At 41.5% G+C, this 14,627-nt stretch overlaps 1 protein-coding gene across 3 annotated transcripts in view; it reads left to right on the forward strand.

Annotated features, from left to right (window-relative positions):
- The first annotated feature begins 1,611 nt into the window (after nucleotides 1-1,611).
- zgc:158464 (uncharacterized protein LOC791139 homolog) overlaps nucleotides 1,612-14,627 on the forward strand; it is a 58,884-nt gene continuing 45,868 nt past the window's right edge. Inside the window, exons 1-2 of one of the 3 annotated variants that reach the window (XM_033983408.2) lie at nucleotides 1,612-2,366; nucleotides 14,142-14,274. In XM_033983408.2, coding sequence (XP_033839299.1) covers nucleotides 1,938-2,366; nucleotides 14,142-14,274 — 562 coding nt within the window. In that variant the 5' untranslated portion in view covers nucleotides 1,612-1,937. The remainder of the gene's footprint in view (nucleotides 2,367-14,141; nucleotides 14,275-14,627) is intronic. The other 2 variants (XM_033983400.2, XM_033983384.2) reach the window with 2 other exon arrangements.

Below are 14,627 nucleotides of genomic sequence, written 5' to 3' on the forward strand. Positions count from 1 at the left end.
AATTATGGCTAGTAAATTCTTAATGCAGTGTACTTTGTAATGTTCACTGGTTTGTTGTTCTTTTTTAATCAAGCTTAATTGGACATAGGGGACATCTTTAACACTGTAGTACTTTGTCTCTTATTAAAGTGAACATTATGTAACTACACAGAGTTACATACAGTTGACTGTTGAATACACTCTATGTAGACTGCTCCTGAGGAGATGCTCCAGCGACATGGAAGAATGGGTCAAATGCAGATGATGAATTTCCCTACAGGGACGATAAAATGTGTTTAACCTTACATTAACCTTAGTCTCCATGTTGTGTATTAACCAGAAAACATGGAGCACAGATAATACCCACAATAAAATGTACATTTCATCTAAGCGTACTACTTGTTCAAAGAGGTTTCCAAACTAGTTCCCAATGCTTTAATACTTAATACCTTAGCTCTGACATTATAATGTCCCAGATGTATAGTAATCTAGTTATCCAGATGAATGTCCTGCAGTGGATGAAATTGTTCCTTTAAAGTGCAGTAAAATGGAGCTGGTCAGATTTCTGTGGTGCTGCACAGAGTGCAACATTGGCAGGATTTCAGGGCAGGAGTAATGGGCTCTGTTCAGACCTTTAAAGTGTCTCTCCCAGTGGGCTGCCAGGGTTAAACTCTGCTCTGCCTATGGACAATGACTTGCACAAGCACTATATGTATATTTAAACTGTAATTAAAAAGAAATGTTGCTTCATAAAAGCCTGCTGTGTGACTTTCATTATGTTTGCTGGATATCTCTGAGGTTTAGCATTGCTTTGGGTAATCTTTTAATTACTTCAATTATTATGAACATATTCATTTTATCAAATTTGTATGCAAATCTACATGTTTTAGTGTAAACTGACAAACTACTGCACTGGTCATTTGCACTGTGATTTGCAATTTAAATAGTCTGCAGTGGCCATGTGAAAGCTCAAAGAACAACCTGAAGCCTGCACATGGTACAAGGGGCTGCAGCAGTGGAACTTGAAACTTCAACTTGTTCTAGGACTATTTCCCCTGAAACCCTGAAACCCATGTCATATTAGAAGGGTGACCACCTCCAACAGTGGGGCAAACTGGGCAGTGCGGTGGTGCATGGTAGGACGGACATTTTTGTTGTAGTATCACATCATATTACAACCCAGAAAGACAAGACCCCCAAGTGTTTTATTTTAGCGAGGAATTTTTATTTTGTTTTCTATGGGAATCTGACTATTTTGTACCATTCATGTTACACAAGTGAATAAGGGCGCATTCTCTAGTGGGATAAAGGTCTAAATGGCTGTGCAGGCACACCAAAAGTGGGACAGTGGGACCCTACCTACTAGGTATAACATTTTACTTCTTGAGTTACTGTTATAGCCTATTATATGGCAGTTGTTGTTGTTTTCTTTCCTTCTTCAAACACGAACATTTTCACAAACGGTGAATTGTCCCGTGTTGTTACCGTGCTGTTTTTATCAAATGTTGTGAGGCACATGGGCATCTGTTTCTAGGACAAGCTTCTTTTTTTCTTAAAAGTTTCCTGGTTTGACCAGAGGACAGTCCGGTAGGTGGCAGTGGATGTTGTCAGGTATGGAGCAGGTTGAGGGGGCGTGTTCCTCTTGCACAAGCGCTCCCATGTTGCATAGCGTAGAGGCAGACGTGAGCGCAGTGGGCGCAGTGAGAGCGACAGTTGTAGTGAGCGTGTGTATGTGACAGACCCAGCGCAGCTCCAAAAAGTGTCTGTGGGAGCGCCTCGGCGTCAGGCGCGCTCCTCTCGCACCAACACCGGGGACCAGACTGGCGACACGCACCGAGGACGGAGAGCCAGCGGCGCGCCACCCGGGAGCACACTTTGACCAACACACTCGGGGAAGCGGTGGCAGAAAAGCTGGAACTAAACTACATTCACTGACCTGTGAGCGATGCACTGGCAGCATGGCCAAGTGGTTCAAGGAGCACCTAGGATTCAAAACTACCAAAGCACCCCCTCCGGCGCCCCCGAAACCGGACTACCGCCGCTGTCACACCGTGGTGACCGGGGCGCCAGGCTATCAGAGCTCCGGGGGGGCTGCCTTTCCCTCCGGCGCACAGCCGGACATCCTCACCGCTTACAAAATACAAAAGGAACTGGACTTCGAGGACCCGTACACTCCCGGTGGAAATATTTCCTTCGGCTCGAGTTTGAACACTGTGAGTTCACCGGATATCAAATATGTTTCCCCCACGCACAGACTTATCAAGGTGGAAACGGTGGAAAAGAGCAGCCCCGCGCCGGGCGGCACCGTCACCGTCACTCAGGCTGTGGCAGTGGGCAGCGTTAAATCCCCCACTTCACCTCCCTCAGAGCATGACAACAAGGAGAAGGTGGGTCAAAGTGTGCGGAAAAGTTGGAAATGTTCAAGTCAACTTTATATTTAACTTTGCTGAGTTTAATCCGACCCTAAATGAGCCAAGCTCCCAAAGACAGGTGCTATTAATTAGTCCTAACGAGCTGCCCAAAATGTGAGCGCCTTTTTATTAATGGGTGTAGGATCTTCCTCGGATAGGAAGCACTTGACCTACTCACGGTGACGGAAGGAATGAATTGTTACAACCGGCAGAACTCGTTATCACAACGGTCTACAGTGTTGCGACATCCAGCTCTGTCTAATAACTAACCTGCTGTACGAGTTAAGGAGTGCTGTGCAGAGGAAGTACTCTGCTACTATCTAAAGCATGGCCTAGAAACTAGGGCCTTATTATCGCTGCCTTTTACCTTCAAAGTGTGACTAGCAGTATGATGGGATATAACTTTGTCCTTAGTGAGACTACATAGTATCAACAGTTTTAGTTTACTTTAGTTAAATTAGACTTTTTATATCTTAATCAAGAGATCTACCTTAATCTGTCTTTTAAAATATGCCTAATTTAAAATCAAACTATGGTATTCTCATTTTCATAGTGGATTTTGACTTAATAGTTCCCAATGCAGGATTTTTTTTATTGTTCTGGGTTTGAAGACCATATATTTTCCCATGTGACCAGGTTTGGTACGTTGGAGCAGCCCTGGCATGCTTGTTCCCCCTTTACCTTTTACATAGTTCTCCTTTCCCCTTCTTACTGTTGATAGTTTTAATGGCTTGTCCTTTATGTGCAGACAGACACTCGACACATGCGTGCTGTGTCTTGGAGCCTTGTGTCATGTTAGGCGTCTGTGGAATCCGCGCACACTTGCTCATGTTGAGAAACCAGAGCTTTTTGAAGTCAGCGGGGTTAAGGACGTACAGTATGATGAGTGTACTTGTCCTGAGGAATGTTTCAGTGTGTACAAGGCCCGCGCAGGAACAGCACACTACTGCGAAAATCCACACCAAGCTCTTTTCTGTCAAGACCTTAGTTTAAAGTCACGTGTATGTGTGTGTGTGTATTGTGCGGTCACCCAAACTCACCTTACTTCCTCTTGGTTTTGTGTTCACATGTTTATTTAGTCTAACATATTCCACATTGTCTGGAGCCTGTCACATAGAGGTGTTACTAACTTTTCCTTGGCCCAGTTTTGATCGTGCAGCTCTTCTTGACATTGCGTTCCCCATATGGCCTGCAGTGTAGAGAACATGTGACGCTTGTAAAACTCCAGTTTGTTTTCCCACACCACTTTTGCAGCTTTTATAATCATGTGCATGTTATCGGTAAAACAAGTAGGGAAAGAAGACTGAACATTTCCATACTACTACTGCCACTGTCCTAGCTTAAACTGATTGAAGCTGACTTGTGTTTTAATTTAAAAACACGCACAACGAGCTCATCCTCCGGCGAGGTACTCCTGCTCAAGTTCCAGAGTGGGAGAATGGTCCAAAGTTGATTGTTGATTCCAGTCCTGTCAGGTTGCCGCTATTGGTCAAACACAGAGCACAATTTTACCTAATGGGGTATTAAAGTGAACCTTAATCATGACATTGAGTTGCTTCCAGTCACTAGTGGCCCTCATATGTCCACATCCAAATGATGCAGGCTTGCACTGAAATCTTAGTTTACCCGTGACCAAAGCATACAGTTTCTATATGTATTCAAGATTTACTAAGACCCTCAGTCATCTAGTGAAGTTTGCCAGTGCAGTTGCCCTTGTACGTATGTCAACAACACAGGGGATTGAGAACAAATGCCTTTACATTATGATTGAGCAAAACAGGTGCTGGGGATTTGTAACTGATGGCTGATATTTTTTTTTTTTAGAAATCCCTAATTAATTTGTAAAATTGTATGCACAAGTAGAAAAAATTGAAATCTTTCCATTCAATTTTTATCTGTTTCATACCTGAACTGTGCAACTGATTGAGATAATCAAGACATTGTAATTATTGCACCTGACGATTTCACAAATTACATAACTATTTTCACTGAAGCGTGTTTTATGTCAACAACATAAGTGTTTCTGTGAGTGAAAAATTGCCCTTATTTTGTGCCACATATGACGGCTACTTTCATTCAATGTGTTCTCTGTGCAAATATTTGTGATTTCCAGTAGTACAGATATAATGGTGATCATAATCGAGCAACTGTACTTCATACGCTTGGTTAATGTACAGTAATTTTACTCAAAGGGAATAATGGCCTTACAATTGGGCTTAAATATTCCTCTTTCTAAAGAGACTGTTGCTTCAAAAGCTGACAAGGCTCACTTTGAAAACTTTTTGTGAGGATTAGTTTCCCTCAAAAGCCTTTTTTCTAGGCAGTGTCTGCCTGTCTGCTATGATAGTAGCATGTAAATCCCTGTTAGAAGTGCTGCAGGTGAGGAGTGTAAAAATGAAGTGTCTGCTCCCTCAGCCCAGTTTCACTCACACTTGTTTAAATGGTCTCAGTGGGAGGACAGTGTTAGCTCTTTGCTTGTGGCCTCGTCTAATGCTGACTAGTGTGCATTGTTTACAGCGTGTGCAGGAGTCCGAGCGGCTCCCATTGGGGAGACATTCTGGGAGTTAAATAGCCTCCATCTCTTCAGATGCACGCACTACTACAGCATCAGCCTGAAATCAGATGAAGACAGTAGCTTCAGTAAAACAGCTCCTCCTAAATGCACAGGCTGTAGTGACTGCTTAAAGACTCAGCAGAAACGGCAGGAGTGTCTTAACAGCACGGCACAGTCACATTGATGTTTTAATTACTTGACTCATGAATGCTAATTATATCAGAGCTTACCTAATGCCTGGGATGCCAATAGCTGCATCAACACAGTTTTTTCACTGCCGTTTCCTATTTGCCATTTACTGCATAAGCAAACCAAGCAATCAATTTTAAATCTAGGTTTTTTTTTCTCCAGGTGGTTCTAGGTGAAAGACTTGTTTTAGGGCATTTTTGACAGGTTCCATTTTAATAAGTGGGGTAAATACTTCTTAATATCTTCTAATGTTTAATCTGTTGTGCTTGAGCCAGTTAATTTAAACTCGTATGCACATAATTTTTCTATATAGATTGACAAAAGAGTGTGAAAGAGGAGAATAGCGATAACTCCTCAAGGACAGGACAAAGTGATGGTGGTGAGTTTTTGTTGAGCAAATTAGACTCATCCAGAATTGGGTATATGCATTCTATTATGTACCACTGTCATAAAAAATGTGAAATTGGTGTCTAATTCAGTTGAAATGTTGCTACATGCTGTTGACAGGTGATGCATCTTTCTGTAAGCACAAATAGAAGATATCCTCATGCATTTTGCCTTTAATGATGCTTAACTCTTCATGGCAGAGTGAGTTGAGACAGATGATCAGCTCCCCTCCTGTCTCTGCTCTAATTAAAAGGCTCATCGCTCCTCTCAGCTCCAAAACTAACTTCTCTCAAGGACACGACAAAGTGATGGAGGTGTGTTCTCAGTAAACAAAAGCAGGAGCGAGAAGCAGACAGGAGGCCGCCTCTGTTTGAAACCCACTGTATCACGACTTGCACCTGCTGTTCCTCGCTCAAACCCTGGCAGCTCTGAAGCCTCTGCAGCCCTTTGACGGACTGATCCCGGGAGCTAGCCTGCACATCTATCTATAGAAGCGTGCTTTTGGATCACACCCCAAGATGCTTGTTGTATATCCAACAAAGGCATCGAAAATGACTGATTTCCTCTGCGAGCGTATGCCAGGAAAAAGGTTATAATCTCCGCATGCCATTTTACCAGTCAGCAGAAATGAATCTTGGCCTTTTGGCATTTTTATCACTTAGTCAAATTGATTCTGAGTTAATTATCACAAAACTTGATGATTGGATGAGTATGACTAAATACTGAATATGTCATTGGCAGTGAAAAAAAAAAAGCTTAATACCCTTTTTTGTAGTGCTTATATATAATTTGATCACTTTTAAAATTGGGTATAACATCATGTTTATTATATTAATGAATGAACGAATCAGTTAATATCCGTTTATTTGTCTCTGTGGGGCAATTTAAGCACATGAAGCAGTAAAATACATTAATAATAGAGCACTCAAACAAAAGTCTTAGTAACACTGTAACATTAAATATGATTAGCTGCACTGTTGGATATCAGTAATGCACAAAATAGGTGAAAATCAATAGGAAACCAAAGCAATAAACACCGATCAAATACAAAACAAATCAGGTTTTGAAATTGCAGTCATACATGTGTAATTGCTCTGAACTTACGGTACTGACAGTTAAGAGATAATCCGTACACAAATGGATTTTGTTACACCTTTTGAAATGTTTGGCCAACCCTCTGAGTAAAGCCTAAATGACATGGAAACAAAAATGCCTATTGAGATGGCGCTCACTTCCTTCCTCTCTATTGTCTGCTGTAGCTTTGAGGTTTAATAATGAGAATGTAGCAGACTGAATTACAGCCTTACACGACATACCTAAGCCACAAAGGCGCTGGAGGAGAAGCGAGTTTAACTGGCCGCTTATTGCACATTTCTAGCTTGAACTTTCCGATGTGATTTGCTCTCAATCCGCAATATGTTCTGTGGGCCTTTCACCTGGCTCTTTTTCTTGCTCTTATCTCGGTCTGTGATAGGAGAAATGTCAAGCACACACGTCAATATCAACTGCCTCTTGGAGCGCTTTTCTCCTGGGAGCCAACAAATGGAAGAAAACGGCTGGCACCATCTTGTTTGTTATAAAACCTCTTTATAGCGTATTTCTCTGCTTTTCAGTGTCGGATGTAGGGATGAGAGCTCATCCAAGGGCACAGGAGTCCGATTGACCCTTAAAACCCTGCACTTTCTGATTTAGGAGTCTGAATTGGATGAAGGAAATTGTAGCTGCACTAATATTTTTTGACAACTTGAATGCATAGAAGTATTTGTCCAACATGAATGTCTGTAAACCACTACACAATCCAAGAGAAGCAGCATAAGATCATCTTGTTTAAGAGATGCTGTTTACCTACACCAACACTATTTTATGGTTTTGAAGTGTATATTTCTTTGTGTACCATTGGTTGGAGCTTTGTTTCCAGAGTGACCTACAGAGGTGTTAAAGAATGCCATGTATTTCCTGAACTATGTGAAGTATCCAAACCTTATTGTTGGAGTGAGTCAGACTTTGTCATATGACACAGAGTGATAATTTGACTGTAAAGGCTTTGTTTTGTTCTCAGGTGCAGCTACTTTTTGGATATAATAATATATCTGTAGAGTATCCTCTGCATTTATTATTTGTCCTCTGCATTTGACCCAGTCAACCGGTACCCCTGAGCAACCTGTCATGAGCAGTGGGTGAGAGCAGCACGGATTAACCTTGGTTTTAATGAAGGAAATGTTAATGTGATGAAGGAATTTTTTATACCAGAACACCTATTTTTATAAACATAAGATGCATCGATCTGAACTGTACCATCTTATTTGAATAATAATTGACTTACAATGTCATTTTTTGCACTGAATATAATGGCTTCTTTAGCTTTACTTTTATACTACTACTGATAAAGATCTCAACTTCTTTAGAAGATCTCTTTGCTTTTGAGTTTGTTTTTCCAAGTACTGAAAAGAACATGGGTCACTTGACATGACCTGGTCACAATAAGCCCTAAGGTCCAGAGCAGACTGCTGCACTACAGGGTGGAGACACATGTCTGTGTTAGATTTAATGACAGAGAGGAGCAGCAGAAGCTGGACCAGTGTCACTGACACATAACATGGAAACAAACTGAGCTCTGAGGCTACATGCCACTTTGCACATGCAGTAATCTGTATAATGACACTTTCATTTATGACCTAACTGAATAAATGACTTTTAGGAAACATTGGGTAGTAGCCCTGCACTTGATATGTGCTTCAGTGAGGACACTGGGATGGCACACTGCCAGTGGTAAGCAGTAGGACTGGCATTCCACTGCAGAACTGGCAGGAAGTGAAAGGAGGAGTTCTTTTAGTTTTTTATGAATGAATCTAGCGTAAACAACATAACAAACACAGAAAATGTGAAATATTGTATACAGATTGAAAGCAGTGAAAGCTGTACACTTGACGTTAGTTGTTTGGGGGTAAAAACTTTTGGCCTGACTGCTCCGGGATTAAGGAAACGCTGCTTTCCTGTGAGGAAGTGTTTACAACATGACGTTCCCTTTTTAACTTGACAAGCCTGCGCTTGCCTGCAGTGTAGGCTGTGCACCTTTGTTCACTCCAGTGGTTAACTAAGGTTAATGTTGTAATCCTCAACCAACAATGACTTACGTTGAAGTGTCTGAGTGCTCCTCTGAGATTTGGCAGTGACTGGGTGATTGTGTGAGCGTTCCAAACATAGCTGAGATCAGTCTGCTGCTGCTTGTGCTGAGAGGTTGTGACTATGTGGAGCTCCACCCTGCTCTGGCTTTATTCTGAGACTACTGGGCTTCCAGTCCCAATCAACTTCAAACTCCCCACCATTGTTTACAGCGGACAGACCATGGCCCGTTTTCTCCTGTAAAACACAGTGCTTAAATTAAGGCATCAATCCCAGTGGGTCAGCCAACCAAAAAGCCATGAAGAATGGTAGTGTTTTGTGTTTTGAACCCAGCAAGGATAAACTCATGTTACAATATTAGGCTGAAAGGTGCTTTTTACCTCAAGACTATGAGGCCATGATGACTAGCAGCCGATTTCTCATGTACATGGCACAGATTTCATTATTTTTATGGAATTCCAATGTTCAGTTTTACCTGAATTATTATTAGCTCTGCAGTATTCATTTGAAGTGGTTGAAACAGTGCCAATAAATCTATCAATGAAGGATGAGGGAGCTCGGGGGAAATTGGACTTTGTCAAGCGTGTCGTCAAGTAGTTAATCTCAAATATCTGTTGCATATTAAAGAACCCTTCATAGGGTTCAACACACTTTTTTATTCTGGAGGTCTGAGTGGATTCCAATGAAGGAGAGATGGGGACAAGCAAGGCTGCTCTGTGCACTCTACAAATGTGTGTTCCTACACAAAAGCAGTAAAGAGAATAGGCTATTTACATACTGTGTAAACAAAAGTTCCTCCCTCACAAATGTATTCTAATATAAGATGTGTGCCCCTGTCACTTTTACACTAAAAGTTAGAAAGTAATAAGTTACTGAATAGAAGTAATACATAAAAAATTGTATTTTATAATTCTATTTCAGTTGATACATGTGTGATCATTTGAGTTTTTTTCTCATTCCACTCAATGAAGGATGTATCACTGCATCTGGAAGTGTTCCTATGTAAACCACCATCTGCAACAGGCTAAATAAATTGTGCCAAAAATGCTTCTCCTCAGCTCCTGTGTAGAAGCCAGTCCACATGTGTAAGTGCAGAGCTCTGAAGAGTTTGATGTGGTCTGAACACTGAGGGGGAGGGCGTGTGCTGGAGCACTGAGCAGCGCTGTGAGAGATACACATGTGGACCTCATTCCTATTAGAGATAAACCAACATTTATGCTCAGTCTAATCTTTTATTTTTAAGGCAAAGTTGGTCTAAGCATCTATTTAAGGCTAACTGTGTGCTGAGTGCCCTGAAGGGTACAGCTGTGCATTAGGGGCATATTTTGATGACTAATGTGAGTGATGATCTAACATTCAGTGTAGCTAGAGAGAAATTATGGCCACTCATGTTATTTATGATGTGCCTTTTAATCTGTACAGGTTTTTTTTGTCATTTTATTTTCTGTTCTGTTTTTATCAGCCATTTCAATGCCATTTCATAAAATATTTAGCATACCAAATACCACAGAGAACTGTCTAAACCAGGGCTAAAATGGGATATGATGAAGACCTAAAACTCAGTTATGTATTCCACAGTTTGAGAACCACTGGTATAGAATAAAATAAAATAATTTAAAACTATTTTCACTGTAGTGCCATGTTATCCCAGCTCGACGGCAGCAGCTGTGTTCAGGAAACATTTCAATAAAATGTGATTAATGTTTGGGTAGTGCACACTGGGAAAGCCTCAGCAGGCTCACTCACTCGGTCTGAGATGAAGCCAGAATTCCTCCTGTTTAATCTGATTGGGAGATACAGAACCCAAGAGCCCAGTCCAAATCAGGGGCCTCCATGACGTCTAACCAGATTTCCCGTCACTTTCCCAAACATAGAAGTATGCGACTGACAGTAACCACATTATGTCAACACAGAAGCTATCATTATTTTTGCCTAAATAAATAGCCTGTGGGGAATGTTTGCTGCCAATGTAGTCCTTCTAGAAATGTACAAGTTATCTCCAGGTGACTGCACTGTGAACACACAACAGCAGGTGCATGTTTGCAGACCATGATAAGGTGCTCCAGCTATCGGCACAGCCACTTCAAGGAGCTGCTGCAATTTGAGTTTACACTAACATTCTGGTTGTGGAAAGATGAAAAGTGCCCAATATTTAATCTATATTCTGTTGTAACCATAAAGAACAAAAGTGCAGGAGCAGCAATAATAGCAGCAGTCTTTTTGAAAACCATAATGCAATTGAGCTGCTAAGCACACAGTTGTGCAGGTTATCAGTGGCTAAAATCCCTGGTGGCAGGAGACATAAATCACACACGTCAGTCTTGTGCAGTTTTTCATCGACTGATGCATGAGTTTTCTCAGTAATGTCCAATGTGACCAGATCTCAGCAGACCAACCTGACCAATGTTTGCCATAGTGTCTAGTCTCATTTAGGATTTATGTGAATAAAAAATCCAATGGGAATATTTTGTCCCTGTAAAACAGTGTCTGTCACGTAGCTATCCAGTTTCCTAATAATGTTTATTGATTGGGAGCACAGTTGAACTCTACATTGCTCGAGGCAGGTATAGTGAGACCTTGTGGCAGGTGCTGCTGTGAGACTTGCCTAATGCTCTCTCTCCACACTCATTTGAAGTCAGCTTCTGACTCTGTGCCACAGTGCATCTGCAGAAGCTTGCCAGCGCTTTGGCAGGTGTACAACATGGCCAACCAGGGATCTGGGCTCACATTAAAGTAATTGACTGAGTGACACTTGGCTGGGTGATATGGTGATAAAAATCGAATTGTGATTTCATTCCTGTGACGACATGTAATATTGGTAAAAGCAACATTACCTGATTCACCAATTTTCTCTTAAATATGGCTCTATGCTCAAATATTTATTGGCCAGCCTCAGCAATGCTCTGTGTGAGTGAATTTAACCAATCACAGTGACCTGTGAACTTTCAGAAGAAGCAGGTCACTTTATTTACCTCTTCAAGGCAATACAAAATTGTTTGTGAAATGTGACAAAATCTAAATTATGATCTGACTCCAAGATCATCTGACATATTCCCCCCCCCCCACCTAAGTGGCACGCTCCCTCTGACTGCTGCAGAATCATGTGACACAGGCACATACTAATGCCACTAAGTGTATATTAATCTATATTAGCCATAGTACCATAGTATGATGAGGCTGCACAGTGTGGAGCTGAGGGGCTGAGCTCTTCTGACATGTGTGGCTGGCTCTGGTCCTGACACACCCAGGATGCCACAGGCAGATGGCGTGTCCCAAGGCGGTGGCAGGGCACCCTCTCCTCAAAACCACACGCTCCTCCTGCTGTCGACTGTCTTCACTGTGGAGAGACAGCAAGGGCGCACTGGACCAATTTGGAGATATTAAACACCCCTCCAGCAAACAGGGAGCAGACTGTGAGGCCACGAGCCTGAGCCCACTGAACCCATGTGCACAGCTCAAATGAACGATCTCATTTACACATGGCACTCGCTCATATTAACACTGTGAATACAGTTCAGTGATACGAGGCTTGGAAAAAAAACCATCACACTTTGAAAAATCTTAAAAAAATAAAAATGTATACATCAGACAACTAATGTGTGATTATACCTGCCCAGTCATCCTGAACCTATTTCTTCCTCATCTTGTATTTCAGTTTGAGTTGAGTGACTGCATTCTATTACTATCTTCCTGTATGTGTTCACCGCTATAGACCATTATGAAACCTAATGTAACAGCAGATGGATAGCTAAACTTAACATATTAACCATTTTAACACTTTGTTGCTACTGTTATCTGCATGTTTTCAGTTTTAATCCAAAGTAAATCCTGTTAAAAGCAGAAACAGGCTTAACCTGCCAAAATATGCCATCCATAGTGACTACTCTTTCTTTACTTTACTTACTTTACAGAGCAGGTGATGAGGAAGTCCCTTATCTAAATTCTGCAAAACATTTCATTTTGAGAAAAACCCATGTGATTTGTGCTTTAGGAGCAAACTAGGACAATGTTTGGATTGCTTTTGGGCCACTGCATGAATTCATAGAAGCAAAACATTCAGAGCCCATAATTATATTGTAGCAAAAAGTAGTTATTTTCCCCAAAACAGATGGAAAAGGAACATTCAAAGGGTTAGCACAAACAGTAGCTCATGTCAGTGGTTCAAACATATTTAAGCACCTTATACTAACAATGTCTATTAGCATGTAGTCTTGTATGGCGTTTCCATTTTCATTTTAGTTTCTATTTAAGGCCCTCTCCCTTCCAAAGAAACAAAAGTACGGTAACTTTCTTTTGTCTTTGCCTCTTTAGAAATCCCCTTGTGATTTTTCCTCCGCAGGTGTGTGTGTCTGTGGCCTCTCGCGGGTGGCCTTCATGTGGAGTGTAATTGCGGGCAGGGTGCTCTCTGGACAGTGGTTAGTCCAGCGGCGACATAAAGTGGAAAAGAATGCCGCTCTCCGATGTGCCTCGCCCTGCCAGATTTGCTCAATGAGTGACGAGCGTGTTTATAATGCGGGCAAATCTCTTCCTGCTCCTCATGACTCACTGGTTGTGGTGCCAGTCAGGTGTAAACTTACTTCACTCTTTGCGTAAGAGTTTGTGCAGTTTTTTATTTTCTTTTTTCAGTATAAAGAAATGTTAAGTTGTTGATTTTAGGTTATAAGTGTAATCATGTGGAATCACCATGGTTGTCTAAAGTGCAGTTCATTTTAACTGCAGTGACAATCCCTCATTATGGCCTCTTCTGTTTTAGAAAATGGAGTGTTACTATCTTGATGGAAACAGAAATGACATCCAAAGGCAATCTGTGTTCCGTCAGGATTTTCAATACAGTATTTCTGGCTATTGGATGTCCAGCTAATTGCTAACTACGCAATATGCCCAGCAATAGAACAAGACTACAATTAGAAACGGCTCAGCAGCAGCACAGCATAAATCTGTCAGACTGTTCCTTCTATGAAAGTTGAGTTCTTGTGGTGCTCTAAACGTTTTCAGTGTTGTCAGAGTTATTGTGTAATTAGTCATACTGAGGGATAGTTTCGGTATGTTATGAAAAAATGTGTTATAGTGGGATTATAAGGATTTTTTTTTTGCCAAGTCAATGTCACAATCAAGCTTGTAGCCTAAATTATGGTCAGATATGTTCAACAACACTCAGGAAATGTTTACAATTGTTTACATTTTCTGTTGATTGGTTAAATAGCTTCTCTAGAGTTTATTATAGAAAGTAAAAAAATGTAGTTGTCCCAGTTATTTCTTAGTATTGACCCCATAGTATCTTGCCTTTTCTTGCCTTTTAGAGAGTTGACATGTTGTTTGTATGGTCCCTTTTTATTTGCCCTGCCTCAGTGGACATCTCTCCAGGTCCCGTGTGTCATTCCGGGAGGCATGGAAAGTTCACGCTCTCATCCCTGTTCAAGCACTCAGCAGAGCAGCAAAATGCTTTTCCCTTTTCTGCTGTTTGTGAGTGCTCCTCACCTTTCATTTCTCCCCCACAGCTTATTATTCTGGAGGACTATGCGGATCCTTTCGACGCCGAGCAGGCCGGAGGCATTCAGCCCTCGATGGAGAAAGTGACAACGGAGAATGATGGCTACATGGAGCCGTACGAGGCGCAGAAGATGATGGCAGGTAGGCATGAGAGCTGTTCACTTTGAGTTCTTTGTTTCTTTCTGCGCTCACCCATCTTCAAAATAACAAGTTATAATAGAATAGTTCTACTTAATAAGCACATTTTTGGCCATATGTTTGAGTTGTCATTTATCGAAAGCAACTGAGATGGCTCCCTGCTGCTTTACATGACAGGGGCAGCAGAGCAGAAATGACCTTGGTGCCATGGAAGATGTCACAACATTTTCTGAAAAAAATTTGCCTTTCCCATGATAATTAGAGAAGGCATGAAGAGTAGACCTACCTCAGACAAACAAGTGCAAGTCTTTGTTCTATTCAACTTTATAAAGTCAGTAACTTGTCCTTACTTTCCA

Source organism: Periophthalmus magnuspinnatus, chromosome 3 (genome assembly GCF_009829125.3).
Source record: "Periophthalmus magnuspinnatus isolate fPerMag1 chromosome 3, fPerMag1.2.pri, whole genome shotgun sequence".
NCBI lineage: Eukaryota > Metazoa > Chordata > Actinopteri > Gobiiformes > Gobiidae > Periophthalmus > Periophthalmus magnuspinnatus.